Consider the following 26,840-nt stretch of genomic DNA (forward strand, 5'->3'; position numbering starts at 1 on the left):
ATACTTAGCAGTTTCTAATGTATCTTTTAAAAGATTATATAATTTTTATTGAAATATAGAAAAATAGAAAAAAACATATAAAGATAAAATTTTATATTTTTAATAACTAATATCGAGATTATGCTTTAAATAACGTTTATTTTAAGATGAGTTAGAAAGTAACATAATAGTTAAAAATGAGTAAAATAAATAATGTATAAGTAAAAGAAATATAGATTTATTATCTTAAAATTTTAAATTAAATATAAACAAATTATTTACACTTGCCGATTTTTCCTGTAAAGTCAAATATAAACAAATTATTTTATTTGTCAAAAGTTTATTTGTTAGTTCCTCCAAATGTATTTGTGTTGAAGTAATTATTATAATAATTGGGCATGACAAAACTGATACGATAGATGATAGTTGTCTTGTTTGTCCTAGATTGTGTTGATAGTTGAATTTGTTATAATCCTGCACCAAAATATAAAGTTCTGAATTCCAAAAACGTTTCATATTGATATTATTAGACATGTGAGTCAGTTGTAAATCTGTTAATAGCAGGTAATCTTTTAATCATATGATAAAGTTTATCCTCAGATTTCATGTTCTGGTTAAACTTAATCGGTACAAATAACAATTATTATATCTTTTGAATAAAGCACCAGTGGTCCAATGGTAAAATAATATTTTGCCACGGTACAGATCCGATTTAATATTTCTAAAATATTTTTAATATTTTTAAATATCAAGTAAAACATAAATTTAATATTTACAATATTTTTAAATGACAAATAAACCTTAAATTTAATTTTTTAAATATTTATAACATTTATAATAATTTTAAATATTAATTTTATAAATATCAGTATATTAAGAATATAATTATTAGAAGAAAAAAATTGTTAATTATATTCTAATAATATTATAATTATTATATTCTATTTAATAATTGAATCTAAAAATTATATTTAGTTTATAATTAAATATAATAATTTATTATTGAATTTTAAAAACAATTAATACAAATGTCAGGTTTAACAAAAATATTAAAATAAAATTTATACACAAATAAAATTTGATTTTAATTCGAAGGGACAAAATTACGTTATTTTAACTAAAATTAGAATTGAATTAAACAAAAATAACGAATATAAGAACTAAATTAAACAAAAAACAATGAGATAATTATTAACAGACATGTGATACATGACACAATGTTGACTTAACACATGAAATATTTTAAATTAAAAAAAGTAAAGAAAGAATAAAAAAAAAATATCATATACTGACGCATAATATGTATTGTTCACAAACGTTAACCATTTAAATTTAAACACTATTAATAAAAAAATCAAATTGACAAAAAATTGTAAAAATTGATGAAAATTATGATCCAATAAAATACTGAACCAAAATAAAGACCAAATTAAACAAAAAACAACAAAAATAGAAATCAAATGAATATTTAAGTCAGAAATTATTTATCATTTTGTTATCTTCTCTTTTACCACATTGTTTGGTATGAAAAAAAAATCATTCATATTATATACATTTACTATTATTAAATAAAGAGATTCATCTTTTTTATGTCTACATTTTCTTATTCATCTGTATCATTTAAAAACTATTTTTTTTTCAAATTCGAATAATTATTTATAATGAAAAAATATTTTTTAATTTTATCTTTTTAATAACTATTTTTTGAATTCAAATAATTATTTATAGTAAAAAATTATTTATATAATAAAAACTGTTTTATAATTTAATTAGATTTTGTTAAAATAAAAGAAAGTCCACTAGTATTTTATAAAAAAAGGGTGAGAGTGGAGTGATTTTGAACTGCTCGTTTGGGCTTTAGGGTGAGGAAGACAAGATTGATGTATAAGCCATTTGCCTCGGCGGGTTTGGTTTATGAATATATAGTAACCACAACCAAATTGTTCACAACATTTTCATAATGTTGAAAAAATACATCCCACAAATTTCTACACACATTTACATTTATTATTTTACCATTTAGTTATTATTTTTTTATAAATACAAAAAATAATTTTTTAATAACTAAAATATTCTTAAAAGTGAATTGTCAAGTGATACATCTAATGTAAAAAAAAAAAAAAACACTTTTAAAAAAAAATAACTGATTTTAACAAAGGCATCATGTGAGTGAGTGTAGCCGGTTAAAGTTACCTTTATCCTCCCATATGCTATAAAAGATTAAAGTTAACAATCTAAGTATATGAGAACTGAGTTGCAAGAATGTTATATAAGCTAGAGGGGATAAAGTTAACAATGAAGCAACATTTTTGTCCTAACATTCATAAATTATAGATTATCATAAATATAAGGTGATTAATCAAATTCCTTTACGATCTTTAAGGAAATTTTATGTTTTTTTGTTTGACCATCATTTTCCAACATAAATATTAACTTAGATTCTCATTGACTTCACCATGCTACAAATAATGTTTTTAACTCAGTTTATCAAATCTTCTTATTCTTTATTACTCAAATTGCACCAATCCCTATCAAAAGGAGAAAAAGTGCAGTGAACAAGGTGGAATGCTGGTTGAGAGTAAATTTGCAGCCATAACTTATGATGACTTTGAGAAATACCAAATCTAGAGTATAGTAGTATTTGTTTCTGACCTAACTTAGACTTAATTAAAAATTTTGTTGCTCCAGGAACAAGGGTTTGAATATTGTTGAAGAGGTTGGATAGAAGGAGTTGTTTAGGGGATGGGGGTGCCATCTTCGTTGATTCCAAGCTCTTTGAAGAGGTCTGCGCAACCAGGGAGACGATCCTTCTTGAGGAATCCAAGAGGGTTAGGCTGACGGAGATTGGAGACCATTCCACTGTTCTTGGTGATGCTGATTCTGGCAGCCTGTTCAAGGTGAGACTCTTTGTCAACCTCACTGCAATCTGCTCTTGGGCTCTTCACAAGGGTCACCTCACAGGTGTCTTCCTCGTGGTCTCCGTCCACCTCCATTTTGTAAGCTCCCAATGCATTTGTCGTTGTTTCTTTGTCGAATGTCACGTTCTTTGCATTGTCAACTTGTGAGCACATCACACGCACAGTCGCACCTTCCAAGAACTCAGACATCCTAGTCAGGAACTGAACACGACATGTGTCACAGTAAACAACTCCCTCTACAAAGAATCGGTCTTTGGCACAAGCCGACCCCAGCAACGATAATAAGCAAAGGGCGGAGGCAAGGATGATGATCGAAAACTTTGCCATTGCGAATAATGCTTATTGTTTTATTTCAGATTTAGATTCAGATGAAGATGTTGGTGAAGAGGAGGAAGAGGTGATTGCGTTTTATACCCATGGGGTGAGTTTAATGTGAGGTTGTGGTTCATTGTTAAAATTATTGTTGTTTTGACCCTGTTTTTTCTCTCTTCTTTTTATGGCCTTTAATAATTATGCTACTCTCTCACTAGTTTGAGGTTGCTGGGTCAATCAGGAAATCAAAACCACAAAAGTGAAATGTATAATTAGCAATGAACATATTCATACCTCATTGGCTAATTACATAATTAATAGTTGCATTACCTAATATACGTATCCAGTTTAATAAGAAAACATAAAAGAAATAGTTATTTAAAAGATATTTGTTTACAATCCATTATGCTTTCAATAAAAGAATACATAAAGATAATAATAATAATAATAATAAATATAAATGTAAATAAAATGGTATAATAAATAATATATTTTCTTGTTGTTTTGATAATAAAATATCGTATTCGTACACGAAATGCAATTTAATTTGAATTATTCATATTAAAATGATAGGATTAATTTTTCAAATGAAATTTTTTCTTCATTCACATTTTTTTAACTCATCAAAGACCATATATAATACCTCATTTAGCAACTCTTTAAACTTCAAGAATAATTAAGTCTTGGTGAATATGTCATGATGAGTTGACCTTAATTTTTGGAATGAACTAGATCAATAATTTCTTCTCTGTGCTTTACTTCTGAGTAAGATTGGATTTTTTTGATAATTTGATTGTTAAGTTATCGTCATTGAAAATTGCAGAAGCCTTTATTTACTTGAAATGTATTCATTCAATATCTTTCCTTAACTAATATGGCTTGACAAACACAATTTGTAGTTGTAATAAATTTAGTTTTAGTACAAGTAATTATATGTTGCTTTTTAAAAGACCATGAAATGTGCATGTTCCAAGCATAGATTTGAAATAAGTACTTGTTTTCTATCATATAGTTTACGTACATAATCAGTATTTATAAATCTAATCAAATCACATTTTTTGTCTCCAAATTATAGGTGCTTGTAAATAAAGAAAAAATCTTTTAAAAATTACAAATATAATTGAAGTACAAATTTTCATGTATAGGCTAATCAAACTCACAAAATACATTATATTACCTACCTAGTTGGTGTAGAGATATTCTTTCAATCATGATCTTTAACAGACATACACATATTGAACTTTAACAGTCAGTTGTAAATCTGTAAATAATCAGGTAATATTTTATTCATATGATCGAATTTAAAATGCGAGATAAACTTTATCCTCAGAATTCATAGAATTCATATGGAGTTGTTCTGGTTAAACTAAAGCTATGACAAATAATAAAGTATTTCATATTTTAAACAAAGCACCAGTGGTCTAGTGGTAGAATAGTACCCTGCCACGGTACAGACCCGGGTTCGATTCCCGGCTGGTGCAACTTTTTGTTTTTGTATATATATATTTTTGCATTTTTATAGAAATTTGGTGAATTGGTTAGGCAAACTCTTGCAAAGGTACTTGGAATACGTGGTGCTCTATTGTTATAAACAAGTTCAAACTAACAGTAGCGTACAAGAACCTTCGTGAATTCGGCACATGATGGGGTTTTACGATTTAGAGCATCTCGGTTATCAATTTAAGAGCTAATAATCATAATAATAATGCAAAAAGCATTATGCCTCCTAGCCGTGCGAAAACTAATATATTTTGTCTTTGTGGGTCTGAAGAGCCATCATTGGATAAACTTGACCATAAATGTAATCGACCTATAAAATTCTTTATCATCCCTTTGGTGGCACTGCACTTGTGAAGCTTGTGCAAAACCTCCCACTTTCTTAAATTAATGACATTTCATTAGTGGGGCGCCCATTTTGACTCCCAAAAATTCTCAGTTATCCACACGTGTGAGGACAAATCCAAAACGGTATCATCAACTTGAGTCCCACGTGTGATGACTGATCACAAAATCCCTGTTCACTCATGTGGTGCTGTGATTGATGCAACAAGGTCTCATAGTCACATGTTTATAATCCGTGAAGCTCTATCCATGGATCTAACTTCTGGTGTTGGTATGGAGTTGCGTTAACCAATAACGATGTGCCCAATAAATTACCTTACAAAAGGAATTTAACACATCAGCACTCTGTTTTTAAGCTAGGAAAAAGAACAAAGATTCACATGTGTCAACAGTTTCAAAATATTGGGTTAAACAAAAATGTAGCCACATATTTATATACTCGTGATCCTTTTAAGGGTATTGTACTTTTCATCCTTCATTGAATTTATACTATTTGTATGATATGATGATGTTTCTTATTTTACTGCAAAAGTAACAGCCATACAGTTGAGGACTGATATTTCTAGAAGTATACCAAAACCTATGCAGCCATCTTTTAAGTTTAACAGTTTCAATAAATAAAAAATCATAATAATACAATATTGTTTTTTATCTTTATCGTTTTGTGAATTACTGCATTCAATTATTTACAAAAATAGTACTAAACACAGTGTTAGTTTTAATCTCTACTTGGTCACGGGTGGAAATAGATGATTCTGAAAAGTGGAAAATCCTTCATAGTCTGGTTTAAATCAAACAATAATAAAAATAGGTTAATGTGTGTGACACGTTTGTGTTCCTCTCGTACTAGTGTTGTGTTCCATCATTTGGACAATGGTCATTATTGATGAAATATCTCCTCAATCCTTCAATTCAATCACTAGCTTCATTGAGAAATACTATGCAATTATGCATCACCATCTTCGTCACCATACATATACGTCTTCACATGCTCTACAACCAGACACGTTACATTTTGGAATCTTGTTGAACTTCACAAGAACTTACGTGCAATTCCCAGCAAGAGATTCCTCTATGGGCGCAAAATTTTTTTACTTGGAATTCAAGTTTTAAATAACCTCAGGAAACACTGATTTTACGAGTTGAGAACACGAATTTGAATATAACACTTGAATTTTTAACATAATCACCTGTGTTAATTTATTGTTATATTATTATTTTTATGTGATGTTTGAATTTTACTTGGCGAGTTGATAAGAATTTGACTGAAAGCGCTAAAAAACAAACAACTTATGTAATGAATAACATTGCTATTTGCGTATTTTACCTTGCGTACAAAACACATTTGCGCACAAGCACACAGTAACATTAGATTCCGAGCATTTGCATACATTTGGAAAAGTAACCAAATTGTGTGCAAACAGACATCAATTTACAGTTCGTGGCAGTAAGAAACAAATGATTTTGGTACTACGGTAGTTGTGGGAGTGGCACACATCATATTAGCACTGTCACAAAGCCAAACTCAAAACGAAAATGTGTAACCGGTAATGATGAATGGGGTGCTTCCTTCACACGTGGGAAACTTCAGTGCCTGCAATTCACATATATGGATACAAATTTGTAGTGCACTCCGACATGGAAATGTCAGAGCCATCAAAGTCTCAGATATATCTCTTTCTCCCCACCCAAATAAGCAATACCATGATACCAATGTTTATCACTGATATCATTTCGTGGGTCTAAATTGGTGATGACTTAATTGCAGGCTAATGGTACAACAAAGTATATGACATAAACTATAGTTTATATGTATATCACTCAAATACCTTAATGCCGACATCAAACTAAAAGAATAGTATTTTCTCTTTTATTTTTTGAACTTGTCAATGAAGATGCTCTTTAATGAATGATTACCTGGCTATTTCTCGGAGAATTCCACCAGCATAGGTACATATTCTTTCAGCTCAAATCTCTATGATACATCTATGAACTGCATATGGTTTTAAATGAATTTTAATAATAAAAAATGAGGGGTTTTATTCAAGTTAATTGCATTTTGAGAATCGTATAATTGAGAAAGGAATCCACAAAATTAATGAATGACACTGCTCTTCTTCCTCCACCCTTCATGGAAGGGAAACTCGGGATGATTAATATCCATGCATGTGAGAATATCACAGCCACCGATCCAGATCAGATTGTGCAGCCAATGAAGGATCACGACGAGATATATTAAGTGACATTAATGTTGTCGCGTGTGCACTGCACCCAAATTTTATGGTTCCATGAAGGAACAGATAGGCTGGGTCTCCCTGATTCTCACATGCAATGGACGTGGGCTTACATCAAAAACCAAAGTCTAAATTTAGTTACTTGTTGTCTTTTTTAATGAATAAAATGCCAAGTCATATTATGCACCCTAGCTACTTGGGACCAGTGAACAAAGAGTTCCCATATTGTTCCACCCAACAAGCTCCCCAAAATTGAATTTGACTAACATATAACATGCCATCTCCACTACTTTGTACACTAATTAGGTTGAGATTGTGAAACGCTGCTGAAGAAAGACCCAACTTTGGTGTTAGTGATATTGTACCAAATACTTCTTTATCTGCAAAATGTATAGACAATGGACTTTTAACTGTGCAGATTTAACTACAATTAATTAAATTATCAACCACTTATGTTAGTATTATTTTAGCACGAATACAGTCACAACTGCGTAAATCATAAACTTAGCAACTTGTCTCTAGTGAAGTTCGGGTACGGAAATCTTTTTCATGAAAGAAATGATGCATAAATTCTATTACTTAATAAATGCATAATTTGAGATCTTGTTTCATAATAACATAATCCACCATTACATTAAATGGGACAGCACTGTTTTCTGCATGTGCTCTGTGCTTCCCCTTTATTTTTAAGTTCGTGGAGCTCTTCTAATACTCTCATAGATTCCTTTTCTCTCTCTGTCTCAAAGTCAGAAACAGAAACTAAGTTGTATAAGAACCAAACCCCATACGCGCACTTTTTCAAACTTCAGTATCTTGATTTGTTTTCTCCTTCCTCTTAAACATGTCAACTCCTTCATCATCTTCTTCTATTTGGGTGTTGTCTAACATAAAGCTTCAGTTCTTTGCTCGCATCAGACGGTTTCTCCAATCCAAAGCAACCAGAAAGCGTTTTGATCCCTCCGATCGCTTTGACGCGGCTAAGAGCAGAGGTGAACACAACAAGAAGGCTGAAAATATTGGAACAGAACAGGTTATGCAGAAGACTGAAGAGGAGGAGGAAGAAGAAGTCTCTGCGATCATGTTGCAGAGAACCGTGAAGATGCTTCACTTTGGAAGCTGGGAAGAGAAGGAAGTGGCGGCAAAAGAGATTGAAAAGTTAGCCAAGGAAGATGTTAACGTCAGAAAGTTGATAACAGAACTTGGGGTGGTGCCGGTGTTGGTATCTATGGCGGCGTCGCCGGTGGCTAGCCGCCGGCGAGCCGCGTTGACGGCGTTGGTCCACCTGGCTGATGGAACTTACACGTAAGTTTTGCCACCATATATGTTCTTTCTTTTTATGAATGATTATCACATGAACCAATATGTTTAAAAATGTTCGAGAGTCGTACTTTCTTGTTTGATTTCAAAAGGATTAGAAATAAACAATTCAATAATATAAAATCTGTGTAATTCAGATTGATGTGGAACTCTGTGTTTGATTCAACTCTGAAACTATGTGATTGATTGGTAAGTTTTTTAGATTTTATTGGTTGAATTGAATTTACATGAGATTAATTCGAAGAGTCTAAATTGTTGGGTGTAGCTGAAATAGATATTCATATACTCTGAGTATATACATGTCAATCCAATGACAAGTAAGATAAAATGAATGACTAAAATGTTAAACAGTTAAATTTTGCGAGAAGGAATGATAAAGAAATTAGGACGCAGGGTTTGTAGCATTGGTTAAGGTCCACTAACTAGAAGTCAAGGTGCAGGACTTAGAACTAAAATTGTTTATCTCTTTGTTGTCTTCTCTTTTGCCATATTGTTTGATATGGACAAATATGCAATCATATTTTATAAAGAAACTGGTGAGAGTGGAGTTATTGTGAACCGCTCATTTTGACTTTTGGTGGTGAAGACAAGATTGATGTACACATAGTGGCAATTGGTCTTGGAAGGTTTGGTTCATGACTCCACAGTAACCACAACCAAATTATTCTGTACATATCCATTGGGTTAAAAAGATAAATATATAATTTCAACAAAGGCAAAGACACCATGTGCATGTGGGTGGGTGTAGCCATTTAGAGTTACATTTATCCTCCACCAGGTTGTAGAAGATGAAAGTTAACAAACTAACTATACTTAATATGAGAAAGAAATTAGTCAACCTGAAATATCAACTGAGTTGCTGGGATGTTAGATAAGCTAGAGGGGACAAAGTTCATAATGAAGCGACATTTTTGTCCTAAAATTCATAAATTACAGATTATCATAAAATATAGGGTGGTTGATCAGATTCCTTTATAATCTTTAAGGCAATTTTATGTTCTTTGTTTGAACATCATTTTCCAACCCAAATATTAACTCAAGATTCTCATTGACTTCACTATGCTATAAATAATGTTTTTAATTTAGTTGGTTTGGCCTTCTTATTCTTTAATACTCAATTATCAAATGTAGGGTAGTAGTATCTGTTTCTGACCTAACTTTGACTGAGTTGAAAAATGTTTTTCTTCCTTCAGGAACAAGGCTTTGATAGTTGAGGCAGGAATATTGTGCAAGCTGCCAAAGACAATTGACCTTGTAGATGAATCAACAAGAAGTAAATTGGCAGAGTTGCTTTTGTCTCTGTCATCTCTTGCAAACACTCAGTTCCCTCTTGCTTCGTTAGACTTTCTCCCATTACTTAGACACATTTTTGAGACAGACACATGTTTTGACACCAAACAATCGTGTTTGAGTGCTTTGTATAATCTATCAACTGTTTTAGAGAATGCATCACCTATGGTTTCAAGCGGGGTGGTCCCTATCCTCTTGGAAGCGTCCTCGTTAAAAGAAATTTCAGAGAAAGCACTTGCCACTCTAGGGAACTTGTCAGTGACTTTGATGGGGAAAAAAGCAATAGAGAACAGCACAATGGTCCCAGAAACCTTCATTGATATTTTGTCATGGGAAGATAAGCCTAAATGCCAAGAGTTATCCGTGTATATTTTAATGATTCTAGCACATCAAAGTTCGTTGCAAAGAAAGAAGATGGCAGAGGCAGGGATTGTTCCTGTGCTTCTTGAAGTGGTTTTATTGGGCAGCACTTTGGCTCAAAAGAGAGCAATGAAACTATTGCAATGGTTTAAGGATGAAAGGCAGACTAAGATGGGGCCACATTCTGGTCCACAAACACCAAGATTTGCGATGGGGTCACCTGTAAATCAAAGAGAAGCAAAAGAAGGGAAGAAAATGATGAAGAGTTTGGTGAAACAGAGTCTGCACAGGAATATGGAAATAATAACTCATAGGGCAAACGCTGCAGGGGAGTCTTCTAAATTGAAGTCTTTGATCATCAGCACAAGTTCCAAGAGTTTGCCTTACTAAGGCTCATTCTTTTTACACTTTCTTTCCCATCAAAATTCGAAGTTGACACAGCTTTAGCAGTTTAGGTTTTCCTCAAATGTTCTGTTGTTTGGCACCAGCCATTGACGGCATCACCTTATGGGACAAAAACGTGAAAAACTACGGAACGTGAAAATGTTACCTTGACATTTCGTGTTACAAAACAACATTTGTATATGTTGACAGATATAAATGAAAAGTTTCCAGTGACAGGAAATCGTTGAATATTGGAAATTCAAACTAATATATTAAATTTCGCTTCAACGCCGAGGCCATTCTCACCAATCAAAAGTACTAGTGCTTTCCGTAATCACTTCAGTATTTTCTAATACACATATTGGCAATGAAACACCATTTTGATGTAATGATTTACTTTCGGCAAAATCTTGGTTTAATTTATGAATATATGAGTATAATTTCCACAATAACAAATAAAACATATTGTAAATACCTTTGGCAATGATGCAACCAAACACTTGAACCTCGATCGAGGACGTAGAGTGCTCGGTCAAAAGTACCTTTTGACCGAGGATTTTTAAATACTGTGGTGAAAAAGAGCACGACCCAATGTAGGGTTTAAAGGAAGGATGATTCTGATATCGGTTGATTTCAAACAATGAGCGTACATTCATTCTTACATAGTTTTATCTTTAAAATGTGGTGAAATGATGGACGGAGAGAAAAATACTTAAACCCTTTTAAATTTCGATTTTTATATGACGTGAGTGATAAAAAGTAAACAATTTCAACAATAAAGATAAGATAATATTCAATCTTACAAGAATATGTAATAGATAACTCTATTCAAGTTTTAAACAAATTTTACTATATATTGAATAACCATAGAGTGACCACAATTCTGTTATTCTTTCCAAAACTTAGTTCCTGTTAAATCATATTTCTCCACGTATACATCCGGATAATAATATTAGTCTTAAAAAATGTATACATTTAATATTAATTTAATATTAGAAGGGAAGACTATTGTTATCGAGTAAATGTAGAAGATTTATAGGTACAGAAGTTTAAAATTTAAAATCTGTATACTTGTATGAACTAAGTAATTTAATAAATAAAAATGAAAATAAAAGGCAGCGGATAGTCTCATGTGAAGGTGCCACAAGGAGTTAATATCCGGAGGATTGGATCTAGGAATGACAACGGGACGGGGAAGAGTTTCACTGTCTCATATTTATTTTCATAGAAAAAATTTATCTTCATCCTCATACCCAAATCCAACGGGTATCGAACTTTTGTCTCATCCTCATCCCACCGGATAACGGGTATAATCTCGTACCCATACCCATATCCGTTTTCTTACTACTTCAATATTAATTTTAATTATTTTTTTATAAAATAATAAAAAATTATGGTTTAAGAAACATAATCTTATCAAATATTCAATATTAGAAGGATGATTGTTTCTTCGATATCAAATACTTTGAAATAAATTATAATTGTTTACCTTTTATATTAGAATACCAAATACAATTTCATGAGAACCAAAACATTTATTAAATCTGCAAACATTAATGAAACCTAGTTGATAAACTTTAAAAATATTTTAAAACAAATATAAAAGGAAAACAAATATTCAACTTAAAATATATTTTAAATGTTTGTTTATTTCAATTTTTTAAAATTTAATGAATCTCTTTTTTATACACTAATAAAAGTTATAATACATAATTTTATCAAGATGACGCAAAGAATAAATAATAAACATAATAATAAAATTTTGATATAGATCTTGTATCTTTTGAACTCCAATATATGTTGGATGGTAATTACATTAAATTTATATATTGTAGTAAATAAAAGTTATTTATATAATTATAGTGAAAAATTTACAGTATGATTGATAATAAATTAGAAAATAAAAATAATTAGATAAAATATATCGAAATAGTATTTTACATGATGAAAATAAACAACAAATAAAAATATAAAAAAATTAACAAATGTATGTCTTAGAAACAATTTGAGAGACTATTGAAATAAATCGTACAAAGAAAAATAAAAATAAATGTATAATTAAGAATGTGATAAGATGAAAAATACCTTAGAAATCTAAAAGAACTTTTCAAATATCAACATATATACTCAATAGTTGAAAAATAACGAAAATTATTTTAGCGAAACAAAAGAGTTCTTCAAATGAATAATATTAAGTAAATACTTGTTTTTATATTACCTAATAAATGAAAGGTTTATGTTATTAAACACTTAAATTGAAAGTACTAAACATTCTTATGTGAAAAGAAAATATATAATAAATAAAAATATTAAAAAGTAATAGAAATATTCAAATGTGAGACATAAAATTTTTTAATTGACATACATCATTTTAACATAATTACATAAAGGTTATGATAAGATGAAAAATATATTGGAAATGAGAATAAGTTTCATGACAAACCAAATAATTAGAAGAAATAAAAAAATGAAAGTATATATATATATATATATATATATATATATATATATATATATATATATAAGTTATTTAATTAATTGTGAATATTTTAATAATTTAAATGGAGATAGAGATATGGCGGGGACATGTATTATGACGGGGATATGTACATCCCCATACTCATTCCCATATCTAATTGAAAAAGTCGGGGATTCCTCATTTCTCGTACCCATACCCATACCCAGTCAATACGAGATTTCCCGTCAAAATGAGGACGAATTCGGACAATACTCATCAAAACAGATTTATATGTCATCTCTAATTAGATCGGATTAGGATTCGATCTTAACCGCTTCATAAAATTAGAATTTAATATTTTAAGTTTTGTATCCGACAATTTAATTTACTATTAAATTTTAACAAAATGATATCATATAAAAAAATAAAAATTTAAAAGTATATAAAAATTTAATACTAAAATATAAATTCGGAGGATAGACATCCATATAAAATTTCAAGCCTAGGTGTGCGACACAGTGGAGTAGTCGTAGGATTTTGGACAGAGTCCCAAAAGAAAAGTAATTTAGCGTACACAAGTTTTGCGAGCATGGACACATGGTTGGGTCCCACCTTCTGTAATACTCTTCCCCTCTCCTTCCCAATCTCTGCAAGAATCCTCTCATCGTCATTTTCTTCTTCCTCTTCAATGGCTGCCTCTCCATCACACCATCGCTTCCACCATCACCGCCGATGTTACTCCAACCCTAACCCTTCTCAGCCTCAGCCTGCCTTGCTGGTCTTCTCCGGAGGCACCGCCTTCAACGGCGTCATCGAAGAGCTCAAGAATTTCACAGACCGCGTTGCGCACGTTCTTCCTGTTTCCGACGATGGTGGAAGTACTGCGGAGATTGTTCGTGTTCTTGGTACGGCGTTTTGTTAATTAATATTTATAGATTATAATTACCAGTGTTTCTATTTTTGGCTATATTTTGCATTGTCGCGGAATCAAATTCTGGGGGCGAGGAATTAAGGATTTGGTTGATTGGGTGGGTGCGTGTGCTTGCGTTGCAGGTGGTCCTGCTGTTGGAGACATACGTTCCAGGTGTCTGAGGTTGTCCGATCAAAGTACCGTTGAGGCTCTCGCGGTTCGGAATTTGCTTGGGCATCGTCTACCACTGGATCCACTTCAAGCTAAATCAGAATGGTTGGTACCACATTCTTACTTTGTGTTTCCTTCCCAATGCCTGATACTTATGGTTGAACTATGGATAGTTTGACTTGGTCCCCGCTTTCCATGTTACTTGCTTTAAGGGTTAACATGTTGGGCTGGGCTTAATGGGTATATGCTAATTGATAGGTTGTATCATTTAGGGGTGTTGATTTAATGGATACCTAATGTGGGAGGTTGAGAGTCATGGCCTCTCCACTGTTTTTGAAATGTTGACATTCTTTTGTACTCTTTGACCCTTGTTTTCTTTTATATTCAGGAAAATGTGGAATGCCCTCCACCCGAATTTTTTGGTGGATAGGTTTAGGAAGGGGGGAAGGAAAGAAAAAGTGAGAGACAGTGGAAAATATATGATAAATGATGCGATTTGAATTGAAGATAGACGAAAAGAAAAAATGAGGTGAAAAGGAGATGGGATCATGGTCAGAAGAAAGTGAGTGTAATAATAACAATAAGTATCCATATATTCCATTGTTTGGAACTCGATGATCTTATTTTTTTAAATGTCCTGTATTATATTATGTTTGCATAATTTTTTTTTTTTTTTTAAAAGTTTAACTTCAACCCCGATGACTTGTATAGGTACTCTATCGTGGAAGGTGATCATGTTTTATGGAAAGATGTGTCAAAACCCTACAGGGAGACTATTCGAGCTTTTCTGGTTTATTTCCAGAATCAGGTGATTTGGAAAAACAAACTGGGGCTATTTTTTTAGTATTTCTCGGTTGCCACCTAAAGGGTCTTTTCTTTTTTGCACATATTTTTTATATGACTTTTTAAATGCTTGTTTTTTATTTATATTTTAATAATTTGTTTTTTAGATTATGCCTCTTGAGGTGTAGCATTTAACTGCGATTGTGCCAATTATACGTTTTTGGGGGGTAAATTACATCCATTTCCTTCCAGGTTTTACATAAATACACCCGATGTCCTTTACGTTTTTGACCTTACAATAATCTTCCTCCATTCATATAACACTAGAAATGAATCAGGAAGGAGTCTATATAAATAGAATGGGTACACAACATTTTGTTGTCATATAAACTGAAGGAGGTATACGTAGGTATAAAATAGCCATGGAATGTTTTTGTGTAATTATATTGTTAAATAACATTTTATTTTCCAATTTTTAGTTAAATTATACTAATATGATGATCGTAATAACCATTATTCATTATGATATTTTATTAGTTGCTTTAGATCAAGCTTTTTTAATCTTTTAGCATTTTTGGTTTTGGCATTAAATTTGGACATTTCTTTTGGTCTTTTTATAGATTCTCCGCCGGGCAGAAGAGTCATTTTGTTTCAGCAACGGCAGGTCTTTTGTTTCTTATTCAGTAACATTGTTGTTGTGATTTTCCTTTTTGCCAGTGTTTTCTCACCCTAAAAATACCTTGTTTCTATTGATTATATTTGTCATACGATGTTTCTTTCTCCTTTCTTTACTGGGAGGATAAACTTAAAGTTTTAGATTATGGAATGCGGCACTTGCCCGTGGGTTGAGTTGGGAATATGTTAGGATCCAATTGCAAGTTTGGGACTAGAGTCCAACGTTGGGAGTATGAGATTCTGGTGTGGGGTCTATAAGGCCTAGGGCTCTCCAGTTACAGCAGCTAGCTTTATTGGTGTGGTTTTCGCCTCCCAAGGTCCACCCAGACATCAGTAAATGGTTCAGAAAAATTATAGGTTTATTGTAATGCAAATCTATTAGAGATATGCATAGCTAGCACGCTTCATGATTGGTTTCATAATTCAAATATGTCATGTCAGTTACATGTATAATGCTCAAACCATGTTTTCCTGAAATTAGTTAAAAGAGACAGTATAACTGGTAGTACTACCACTTCTTTCTTTCTCCACCTTATTGTTCTCTTTTTGTTGTTGTTGTTGTTGTGCGTGTGACACTGATTTAATTTTAGTTAGAAAGATTGCATCCTTGCGGGATTTTGAAGAGCGTAGTTCTCTTCTATAAGTATTACATGAAAACTTAATTAGCATCTTCCAGCATTGAAGAAAATAACTTCTTTTTCAGAAAACATAGAAATGGTAATAAATGAGAGATGGAATGGGTTTAACTGCTCTCATGATTCTTTCTCCCAAGATTGATGAATAACTTCTTCTTGCAGATCTTATATTTTTGTTTTTGTAATTGTAATCTTTTGTGTATGCAACTTCTGTTGTACTTTGGTTTTAATTTTATTTGCCAAGACCAGTATTGTAGAACAACTACCTTACTTTACTTTACCAGTATTGTAGACAATAACTACACACCATTTATAAAGGATTTGGCAATCGTTGCCAAGACCCGTAGAATGGATTGTTCCAACCTGTTGGAGATCATTTAATAGCTTATATAAAGCATCCACATTGAATGATACTTGGTCATCCTCTCTAGTTGAAATAAATACTTCATATGTCCAAATTACACAACAACATACCTCTTCTGCTGGTTGAAATTTTGGGTGTACCATTAAAACATTGTGACTGATTTTTATAAACTATGCAGCATTGGAAATTTCTTTTTTGCAGGAGCACGCATATTTTTTCAGTCCTTGGATGCTGCAATATTTTTGTTTTCACGGGTTTCAGATATTCCCCCTGAAAGCCTGGTTCTACCTGTGATTTCAACCAATGACAGACTTACGTTAGGGTGTGAATTGTGGGTATGCTGTGAATCTATTTAACTGTATAATTATGATTTCTCAGAGGTTTATCATAGTAATTCTGAGAGAATTTTTTTTTTCCCTGTAAACGAACTTCATATAGGAATTCACAAAAATTATTGACCTGCTATTTCATTATTATTGCACTATCTTATTTTATTCTCTAATATACCCATAGGATGGAACTATTATACGGGGACAAAATGAAATTTCTCATCCAACCAGAGGAACAATTGAGCTTATTAAGAAGGTATGCTGGTGTATTTGTTGTTACATTATGTCTACTCCAATGATAATTTGTTTATATTTCTTACATCGATGTGAAAGGAACTTGTCTGAGATGAATTTTGTATAGTAGTCTCTTATTGAAAGGAATGAACACTTGTTCTTCAAGGGATCCAACAATCATGGTATCTAGTAATAGTATTTTTAGGTTAGTAATGTCCATGGCTGTATGCTGCTGTGGCATGGCTGTATGCTACTGTGGCGTTGATGTTGGGTTGGAATTTTGAAATATTTAGCCAGAACAGGAGCCAATTAAGTTTGACATGGGCTGGAGCTCTTGGACAAATATAGAAAAGATAGATTTTAGAATTATTTTATTCCATTTATTTTTCTATTTCTTGTATAAGTTTTGGTGAGGGGGGAATTATTCCTTCCAAATTATTGGTGGATATTGATTTTAAGTTGAAATATAGAATGATTAGTTTATTCCTTTGCTTTTGCTTGTTTTTTTTATAAATTTTGGTGAGGGAATTTTACCTTCCAATGTAAAGTTGGATTATAATTTTAAAGTGAAATATAGATTTTATTTCCCCTTTCACATTTTGTAATTAGTAATTACATAATAGCGGTGATTGGAATGCCCATCCAGTGGACGTCTATGCAAATGATTGAGATTTTACAAAGTGCTGCTGGTTTTTAGTCTCTCTCTCTCTCTGTATAGAGTGAGAGAGGAAGAGACCCGTTTCTTTAATGACTGAGCTAAGTAAATATAGGCTTTCTAATTTGTACATGGATGATTAAGATTAAAAGCTATATGATCACTTACAAAAGTTACATGACTTTTTAAAATCTCATATTACATGGCTTGCGTTTTAAATTAACAATTCACAATATCATCTAATTGTCCAATTTTGCTTTTCTTATTCTCACATAAAAGTGCCCTCATGGTGAATAGGTTTCTTATTAATATTTTATTTCTCGTGTTAACATTTTATATTTTCATGGGTAGGGAAGTTTTTCGACTCCAGCACTTCCTTCAAGAATAAAACGAGTGTTCTACATGTCAAGTGAGGGAAAAAATTTGCTGCATGAGGTAAGTACTGTCTTATTTGACCCACTTATTTCACATGTTGTTGAAGGATCTTTGCTGTATGTATTACATCTTATTATGCGTTTCCATCAACAATAGTGAGAAGCGATGCATTATACGGAAGATGCAAACAGAGGGGGAATTTATTTAAATATATTTATTGTAAATGAAAATATTTTATAAAGAAACCAGGGAAAGTTATCCCATAATTAGCATGGATTTGTATTCTGTCTTTTATTGAAGTGTAACATAATATTAGATTAAATTTGATTTTTCATTTGTTAATGTAAAAGAATGAAGAAGTCAAATGAGATGGAGGTAAAGAGTAAAGACATGCTCTGTTGACAGAAAAGAAATGGTAAAAAAAAAATAACAAATACGGATAAACTAATAACTTTCATTCTGATTTAATGCCAATTAGAGAACCTTACGTAGAGGAGAGCCATTTTTCATGGAATAATACTTACATACATGGTCTAACTTATTTGGTCCGAACTAGAGTTATTATCTATCTATAACAAGGTTTCAACTTTTAGTCTACTTGAGGTTCAAACTTAAACTGGGGAAGGGGGAACACTTATAACATGGAGCTAAATAAGCAACGTGTATTTTGAAGGTGGGTACAGTTTTTATTTGTCTGCTTCCATTATGAAAATAACAATAATCGGTACCTTTTAAATTTGCTTATCTCACTGTACGAAATCTAAAGGATTTGGAGTTTAGGTCCAAATTTATAAAAAAATTATAATTTGGAACTGCTTTTTCTCTGTGAATAGGTCTTTCCCTCAGTTAATGCGGCTGTGTTAGAGTGGTTAAATAATGTGAACTGCATTGTGTATGGCATGGGGTCTCTTTTTACTTCAATCTGCCCCTCACTGGTAAAGATTCTTATTATTGATGATTACATATATTTGACAACTCTGATATTCATTTTAGCAGTTGAGGTTCATATGCTAGGCGAGGCCCTCTACTTTGTCCATATTGTGTCTAAATTTTGGAAAACATGATTGTTCAACTCTTTAAGTATTTATTGATTACTTGATTAATATGTAATTAGTTGGAACAAACTTCTAGCTTCATTACTTATAACGATGAGTCTCTCATTAGAAGTTTACGGAAAATTTTGCTAGGTGTTACTGGGAATTGGGGAGATTATTTCTTCAAGGTCCTGCCTCAAGGTATTTTATTTTTTTTAATGTTACTTTTTGCTTTGGTTATCCGCAGAAAGTGTAATATACCTTCTACCCTGTTATAATAGAGAAACAAGATTGCTTTTTTTCGTGAAAAAAATAAAGTTATATAGTGGTCTAACTTAGGTTTACTGCTGCACGAGACAAAATGGACCATAAGCTGCTGATATTTTACTATGGGCACACATCTCTGCTTCCATGATTCCTTGCTTTCTGGTCCCATTGTAGTGGCATTAGAGTGCTTCCATCAACAAGTTGCATGCCTTTATTTTTAAATATGTAAGCATGTTTCTAGATACACAAAGCTTGCTGTTATTAGGTGGAAATTAATTCTTTCTTGCATAATTTGCTGATAGCTCTTACATGAGATTCAGACTGTTGAATCAATTCTTTTAGGGGTGTCTTTTTGGATTGTGAAATGGTAACATTCAAAACTATACCTTTTCAGCTTATTAATTTGATTCAGAAAAATGGTAGGTACTTATGTTAAATGGTACTTGGGACCGGGAAACTAATGGATTCTCAGCTTCTTGTTTTGTAACTGCCATTACGGATGCTCTAAATCGAACATATGGAGAACCTAGCAATCGCTTACAGAATCTTGTGAGTGAAAATTCCTCTCAATTCTCTATATTCTTTTCTTTTTTTCAAAATAAAACATTTGATTCACGCGACTCTCTTAGCGAGATGTTATTATACTTTGCATAATTCTGATAAAGAGGTACACTGTTAAAATAAATGATTGATCGATCTCTTGGATAAATTTTACTGTCCCTCTCTTTTCAGCTGAAAATATCCCGTGAATGCTCATTCTATAATAAATATATTTTTTGTTTTTTTTTGATATAACTCTACGAATTACTTATTTCCTTAGTGCCATGGCTAATTAAGAATTACATTTTTTCAAAGACAGTTATATTCATTTCCTCATCAGCTGTAGTTGTATGAAGTGAAGTGGTAATCTTTTTTTTACTACTGGCTTTTCCAAGAAACCTCATAAAAATATGTAGAATTTAGGGATGCTTAGCTGTGGTTCTTTTACTATTTCATTAATTAACTGTTAACATCTGTCCCTTGCCTTCTCCATTCTTTTCACATATTTGACGTAATCCCCAGAAAAATATGCTACCTTATCTTTTAGTGTTTTCTAAATATTTTCATTTGATACATCATGGAATGCTCGGTATGTAAAATGTTTCATCAACTTTAGATACAATTATCATATAAAATGAAAACCAAAAAGCACTGTACACAATGAATGATGTAATATAGGTAATTTATGCGCTGTTAATGTTTGATGCCAGCCAAATCACTATATAAATACCCTTTTGGTGCCGAGAAATGGTGAAATTCCAGTTGATATCGACAGTTTGGCTGCCCAAGGAATATTTGACGTGGTATGTCTTTTTAATCTGTTCATTCTGTGTTATTAGGTGGATAGAATCTCTTCTATGCACGATGAAGATATATTCCAAGATTCTTTGTTTGAAATTTTCTGTGGACAAGTTCATGCATGGATCTGGCACTTGGTCTAAGAATTAACCTTAATTTACTACTTATCAAAAGCAGTTGCTCTAAAGTCAGACTTTGATATTGTTACAAATTAGTGATTTAACACTTCATGGAAATGAATTCTTCTTATGGTACAGGATCCGTGGTAATTTTATGATGTAAGTTACTTAGTGACCATCCTATTATTTCTCAAATTTGCAGATAGTTGTTGACTCCATACGAGATCCTAAAGTGGGTATAATTTATGACCCGAGTTCACTGATTAGATCTCTGGCTGACTTAACAGACAGGTACATGAAGTCGCAAGTTAATGGCTTAATTGATACCAAACGGTAATCATTAAAAAATAGTCACTGAAATTATCATCATTTGATTGTGAATCTTCCTGTAGAATAACAGTGAGTGAGACTAAGGGAAAATGTATGATATATGTAACTTTTTCCAGGATTAAAAATAGTTGCTGTTTTAGGAACTTGTTGTGAATGTAATTTGATAACGATTTAATATGCTTTCAACTTTTTCATTCAATAGTTTTTTTTTTCTGTTATAAGTTTTTAGAATATTTTTTTATAGAATAGTCCAAATCCTTTATAAATATGGATTACTACGAATTATCTTGGCCAGTGCGCCATTAACGTGTAGAGGGCTGTTAGACATTGTGCGCAAGTGACGCCACTAAAGCCAAATGGAATATCGGATCTAACAAGCATTTTCAAATGTTGAGTAAAAGAAGAAATATCTGTCCACGAAATATACCCCAATTACATAACGTAACATCCATAGTTTTATGATTTAAAAAAGTTAAAGATAAATTATCAATGATTAACCGGTACAAGAACATGTACAAGCAAAACCGATTACTATCTTGTTTGCCATTGCATCAAGTCTGATCTTCATTTCGCTTATGCTAATAACATCCTTGAGATCTTTCTCCCACAATAAACCCAATTACAAAAATAAAGAACTTCACTTTATTTTTCAAGTTAAACCCTTTTATTATCAAAGCTTAGAATTCGGTTATTGAATAGTCGAAATTTGACCTTTAAATTTTTTAATTTGGTTTATTTTCGGAAAATCTTCATCTTTGAAGCAAATCTGGATGTAAAATGGCAAGAATTATAGGTGACAACACAGATAAATAGCATAAAAAAATAAACATAAAGGGTACAAAGAACCACTGTTAGGAAAACAATGAAAAGCTTGAAATGCGAGCAAGTTAGGAGGAATCAACACATTAAGAAACTAACAGAAGAGAGGCCATTTTGGGCCCTATTTGCCACTATTTGGGTGAGTCTTGGTGCAAAGAACTTTCCGTCCCTTGGCACGTCGTCGTCTTAAAATAGCTCTTCCACCTGGTGTGCTCATTCGTTTGCGGAAACCATGAGTTCGTGCCAATGATTTTCTTGATCTGTTTCTCTTTGTCTGACAAAGAGCAGCCTTCCCTGCCCTCACAACCAAACCACCACTTTTTCCTCTTCTCGGCCCAACATTACATGTCAACTCCAATCCAAGTGACAACCCTTCACATTCACAATTTTACTTCATCAGATCAACTTAATCTATATTTCAACAACTCCTCCTATGCTCATATGCAAATTAAACAAATCTTGTCAAACACTTCAAACCGAGTCACCTATTACTAACAATGCTAACAACTCTACTTTTCTGTCCACTGTTTATCTTTATTCTTTGCTAAGTTATTTACTATGAAGTTTCAATGGCAAAATATGTTGAACATTAATGAAAGGATGCCATTGAGATATTCTTAACTGACGCAAGCTGTTATGCGCCAGGAAGAAGAACAAAATTCAAATTTTACTCTGTGTCTTTCTTTTCTTGTTACAGGGATAGGCCTTATAAAGACCTTGAATTATTTTTGAGTCAATCCTAAAGGACATCTGTTTCTTATTCTAAGAGAAAATATTCCCAAGCGTAACAATAACGGCTAACGTCTAGATGTAATCTTTGAATCATATTAGGCTCACTGGAGTCTCTTCTCCATCACAGCCTGCCAAAATCCTTTGAGACAGGAGGATTAATAAACTGAACCTCCATATCAGTAAACTAACCAACTAAACCATAAAAGTTCTGGAATCATTTGTTCTTATGTTATTATTGGTCTTCAAGTCTGATTGAGAGTTTCCCAGTGTAAAAACGAGTAAGTTAGCAATATATAAGCAAAAAAAAAAATCACAAATGTATTGGCTTAAGGATTTTGGATTATTGATGATATCATGGTTTCCTGTGTGTTACAACTAGGTACTACTACAATCAGATCACAAATCCTTACAGAAAGAAGAAAGAATTTCACCACAACAACTAAAAAGATTGCCGCACTCATCCAGCTTTTTAATATTGCCATTCAGGGATATTAGTATGTATAGTCAAGTTCATAGGATCTGTTCATATTCAGACTTCAGAGCTGCCAATTGCATTTAATCCGAAAACCCAAAGGTTAAAAATGCAAGCATTTTAAACTGGTATTATTGTTCTAAGCAGTGATAAAAAGCTTGTAATGGTACTCGTGTACTACATAAATATATTTGCTTCGCTTCACTTACAACCCATTTCATATCAACTTCTACATAGCTTAAATTGACACAAAGAAATCCCTTTCAAAACCCAGAAGAGTAACGTTCGTTCCAAATTGTGTCCATGTTCAAGTTAAATTAAACCCAACCACAAGCATTTTCCTTTCAAAAACCTATTAGCAACATAAATCCCTACATCCCTATTAAAACAAAGAGAAATCGCTTCCGATTCAATAACTGCCACTCTTCCAACTAAAACAGCTATTAAAAAATGTTTAAGCTTGGCATACCATACATTGAGAATGAAGAATTCAGCACTAAATAAAACTACAAAAAACCATGATAACCAAGGCAGAAGGAAATTCACCAAGAGTGACCGATTTGAAAACGAGCCAGTGCGTAATTAGTGAAGAATGAGATGAAAAGGGAAAATAAGAAGTACCGAGATGGGAAATAAAGGCGAGGAGTACCTGTAAAGGAGGAAGGGGAAGAGAGATGGGAAGGAGAGGAGAGGAAGGAACAATGGAGGAGAGGAGAACGAACGTTGGAGAAACTGCTGCGGCTAACGTTGAGAGAGAGTGAAGATGGCTTTGGGGCATTCAGAACGAGAGAAGCTAAGGGAGTGGGCGCTTTCGCCACTATGCAAAGCGATAAGGAAGCCATTATCCAATTTTCTTTTTTCCTTCACCTCTCTGTGAATACTAGTTTAAGGGAGGGACGGGAAAATACTAATTTTGTGTTATAAAAGTTTATTTTAATGAATTTAATTTTATTTTACTGAGTTTTCGAATGGGGATGTAGCTCAAATGGTAGAGCGCTCGCTTTGCATGCGAGAGGTACAGGGTTCGATCCCCTGCATCTCCACCATTCTCTAATCTCTTCTATATTTTTCAAATTACTTTGTCACCATCCTACATTCTCAGGTTTTTCGCTCACTCTTCTTCATTTCTATTTCTTTCAATAAGAATATTTGGGGGCGACTTGTATTTTTTCAATAAAAATATTTGAGGATTGTGCATGTAACATAAAGAAAAAACATAACAAATCCATGCCAACATAATCCATAAATGTCTCAAATACATTGTTTGATAGAAGAAACCAATAATTTGGAACGTATACAAAATAGGAAGACATAAACCTTGTTTGTAAAAATGGTAAACAACAGATACATGAGATTCGAGCCAGACATAGAAAGATCTACGAGATGTTCGAACTCACCAAAATACTATTATAACAGCAAACACAAACGGATCTTCGGAAGATTTAATTTAAATCCAAAGTTGGGTAAGAAGCTTTCATGGCGACGCCACAGACACCTTCCGGTTCACCACTTTCCCTGAGCAACTTCATGTACCCGTTCTCTCCCCAACTCTCACCCCATGAATTCTTGATCAACCAGTACTTTTTGCCGTCATCGGTGGTGTCATAACCAATTATAGTAACTGCGTGGTTGAGCTCAGTGCCGCATGGTCCTTCAAATACATCACTCTCGTAGGACTGAAAGTTTTGATTAATAGCAACAACAACTGACACGGGTTGTTGGGCCACGGCTAATAGAAGTTGCTCTTCACTATTTTCAGGTACGTCTTTATATCCACTTATTTGAACTGCGGGCTGTGCCGACTGGCATGTTCCGGCAAAGCCTTGGTAAGGGTAATCGCTTTCGGAAGAAATACCCTCGTTTTCTTTTATATAGTTGAATGCATTATCCATGAAACCTCCATCACACCCCTTGTTATCGTTATCACAGTCCACTAATTGTTGCTCTGAGAGTGGGATCAACTTCTTGGTTTTTATTTGGACAATTCCTTCTACAGCGGCCACGGTTGAAAACGCCCAACAGCTTCCTGCAATTTAACCAGTGAAAGAGATAAAATTAATCACCAGTTTTTTTCATGTAATGCTATAATATAAAACAGAAGATGAAGTTGTGATCACATACCACATTGACCTTGGTCTTTAACATCGGTGACGGCTCCTCTCTCTCTCCAGTCCATGCTTGGTGGAATATTATCATCATCGACACTCAAGTGTGTAGCTGAGGATGAGCGTGGTAGGCTTGAATTGAGCTTGAGTCCTGTGTGTGAAGCGATAAACTCTTCTTCGGTTAAGTCAGAAAATGGATTCAGCCCTAACTTGTAACTCTTCTTCCCACCGTTGTTGAATTTCTCTATGTATTCCAAATTCTCTGCAAATATTTTGAACCGTTTCCCTTTCTCTGCATCATCAACGTATTGGCGTCCGTGTTGGGACTTCCAATGCTGGAACGCTTCAGCAACAGAAGATTCAGACAATGTTCGGGACATGGCTTGATAAGCACATGTCAACAACATCACAGCGCAAACAGCAAAGACATGCTTCATTTGAACTGAAGTAGCCATTTTCTTTTAGAGACAGAAGAACAGATATTTTGTATGGAAAGATAGCAGTGAATTGGCATATTTATAGCACATAAAATCCTGTTGCCATGCGATAATCTCGGTATCTATTCACGTCAGACTAATCATCCTTTTGCCCTTACGTTGGTATCTTGCTTGTTTAAGATTGACCGGAAACTGCAATTCAATGTGTCCAATAAATACAGCTCAATCAACCTGTGCTCCTTTTGTTTTTTTTATGGACAAAATATCTGCAACTTTTATATCACACCCTATAATTATTCTCCGGTTAAATCCGTCTATTTTAAAGTGAACTTTATTTTACAATCCTGTATAATTAAAAATATAAATCATTAAAAGTAAAACTCTAGTTTTTAATTAAATAAAAACATACTTCGAATTATCTAAATTTTTCTTTTTATATATACTATGAATTTTAAAACATTTACAATTTAATACTCCATAATTACCCTCTTTACATAAACTATCTAAGTCTTCTTATTATTACTTAAATGAAGCTTATTTCTGTATATTAATAAAATGATTAATTTCGAAGTTATTTCCTTAATTTTCAAACTTTTTATTCATTAATTTATTCGTATACAATAATATGAAATATTTTTCATCAAAAATAAAATATGTATATAATATCATATTTAATACATTTTTAAAGGTTCAAATTAAGGGTGTTAAAAGTGAGTTAAATCGGCTCACATATATTAGTTCACCATGGATTCAGCTAAAGAAGGGATAGCTCAACCCAGCTCACTTTTTGGTGAGTCAAAATCTTTTTAACTCAGTTTGATTCACCATGAGTTGGTGGATTAGTGGATTGACTCATTTACTAATGTTTTATTTACAATTTACTTTACATATTTATTGTATTACAATGAGAGTGAATTGACTTAATTTATTTTTTATAATATTGAAATCAAAGTGTTTACCTA

The 26,840-nt window shown here is 32.6% G+C and overlaps 4 protein-coding genes, 2 non-coding genes and 1 pseudogene across 9 annotated transcripts; 4 read left to right on the forward strand and 3 right to left on the reverse strand.

Annotated features, from left to right (window-relative positions):
* Nucleotides 1–2,462: 2,462 nt before the first annotated feature.
* Nucleotides 2,463–3,268, reverse strand: LOC114189129 (olee1-like protein pseudogene; annotated as a pseudogene).
* A 1,351-nt stretch (nucleotides 3,269–4,619) lies between these two features.
* TRNAG-GCC (transfer RNA glycine (anticodon GCC)) lies at nucleotides 4,620–4,690 on the forward strand. Its single transcript has one exon. It is a non-coding gene; the product is annotated as a tRNA-Gly (tRNA).
* A 3,230-nt stretch (nucleotides 4,691–7,920) lies between these two features.
* LOC114186899 (ARM repeat superfamily protein) lies at nucleotides 7,921–10,875 on the forward strand. The gene is made up of 2 exons (XM_028074970.2): nucleotides 7,921–8,587; nucleotides 9,796–10,875. The coding sequence occupies exons 1-2, from the start codon at nucleotides 8,127–8,129 to the stop codon at nucleotides 10,640–10,642; spliced, it is 1,308 nt and encodes a 435-aa protein (XP_027930771.2). The 5' UTR covers nucleotides 7,921–8,126; the 3' UTR covers nucleotides 10,643–10,875.
* A 2,733-nt stretch (nucleotides 10,876–13,608) lies between these two features.
* Nucleotides 13,609–21,512, forward strand: MEE18 (maternal effect embryo arrest 18). Of its 4 annotated transcripts, none has more exons than XM_028076460.2 (12): nucleotides 13,610–13,999; nucleotides 14,148–14,280; nucleotides 14,887–14,983; nucleotides 15,579–15,622; nucleotides 16,811–16,963; nucleotides 17,146–17,217; nucleotides 18,207–18,285; nucleotides 19,059–19,160; nucleotides 19,413–19,460; nucleotides 19,950–20,075; nucleotides 20,777–20,869; nucleotides 21,186–21,512. In XM_028076460.2, exons 1-12 carry the CDS (start codon nucleotides 13,684–13,686, stop codon nucleotides 21,318–21,320), a joined length of 1,398 nt encoding a protein of 465 aa, XP_027932261.1. In that variant the 5' UTR covers nucleotides 13,610–13,683; the 3' UTR covers nucleotides 21,321–21,512. The 4 variants fall into 4 exon arrangements, with proteins under 4 accessions (XP_085531007.1, XP_027932261.1, XP_085531006.1 ...); XM_028076459.2 differs by having other exon boundaries at nucleotides 13,611–13,999; nucleotides 16,811–16,967; nucleotides 18,202–18,285; XM_085674881.1 differs by lacking the exon at nucleotides 19,059–19,160 and having other exon boundaries at nucleotides 13,609–13,999.
* Nucleotides 21,513–22,100: 588 nt separating this feature from the next.
* LOC114187144 (large ribosomal subunit protein bL34c-like) lies at nucleotides 22,101–24,221 on the reverse strand. The gene is made up of 2 exons (XM_028075287.2): nucleotides 23,986–24,221; nucleotides 22,101–22,504 (listed from the first exon to the last, which is right to left on the reverse strand). The coding sequence occupies exons 1-2, from the start codon at nucleotides 24,176–24,178 to the stop codon at nucleotides 22,254–22,256; spliced, it is 444 nt and encodes a 147-aa protein (XP_027931088.2). The 5' UTR covers nucleotides 24,179–24,221; the 3' UTR covers nucleotides 22,101–22,253.
* Nucleotides 24,222–24,306: 85 nt separating this feature from the next.
* Nucleotides 24,307–24,379, forward strand: TRNAA-UGC (transfer RNA alanine (anticodon UGC)). The gene has a single exon. It is a non-coding gene; the product is annotated as a tRNA-Ala (tRNA).
* Nucleotides 24,380–24,540: 161 nt separating this feature from the next.
* LOC114187239 (cysteine endopeptidase RepA-like) lies at nucleotides 24,541–26,061 on the reverse strand. Its single transcript, XM_028075432.2, has 2 exons — nucleotides 25,458–26,061; nucleotides 24,541–25,362 (listed from the first exon to the last, which is right to left on the reverse strand). Exons 1-2 carry the CDS (start codon nucleotides 25,894–25,896, stop codon nucleotides 24,779–24,781), a joined length of 1,023 nt encoding a protein of 340 aa, XP_027931233.2. The 5' UTR covers nucleotides 25,897–26,061; the 3' UTR covers nucleotides 24,541–24,778.
* Between the last annotated feature and the right edge of the window lie 779 nt (nucleotides 26,062–26,840).

This window comes from Vigna unguiculata, chromosome 6 (assembly GCF_037176805.1).
Source record: "Vigna unguiculata cultivar grain cowpea cultivar isolate G323 ecotype 2 chromosome 6, ASM3717680v1, whole genome shotgun sequence".
In the NCBI taxonomy this organism is placed as follows: Eukaryota; Viridiplantae; Streptophyta; class Magnoliopsida; order Fabales; family Fabaceae; genus Vigna; species Vigna unguiculata.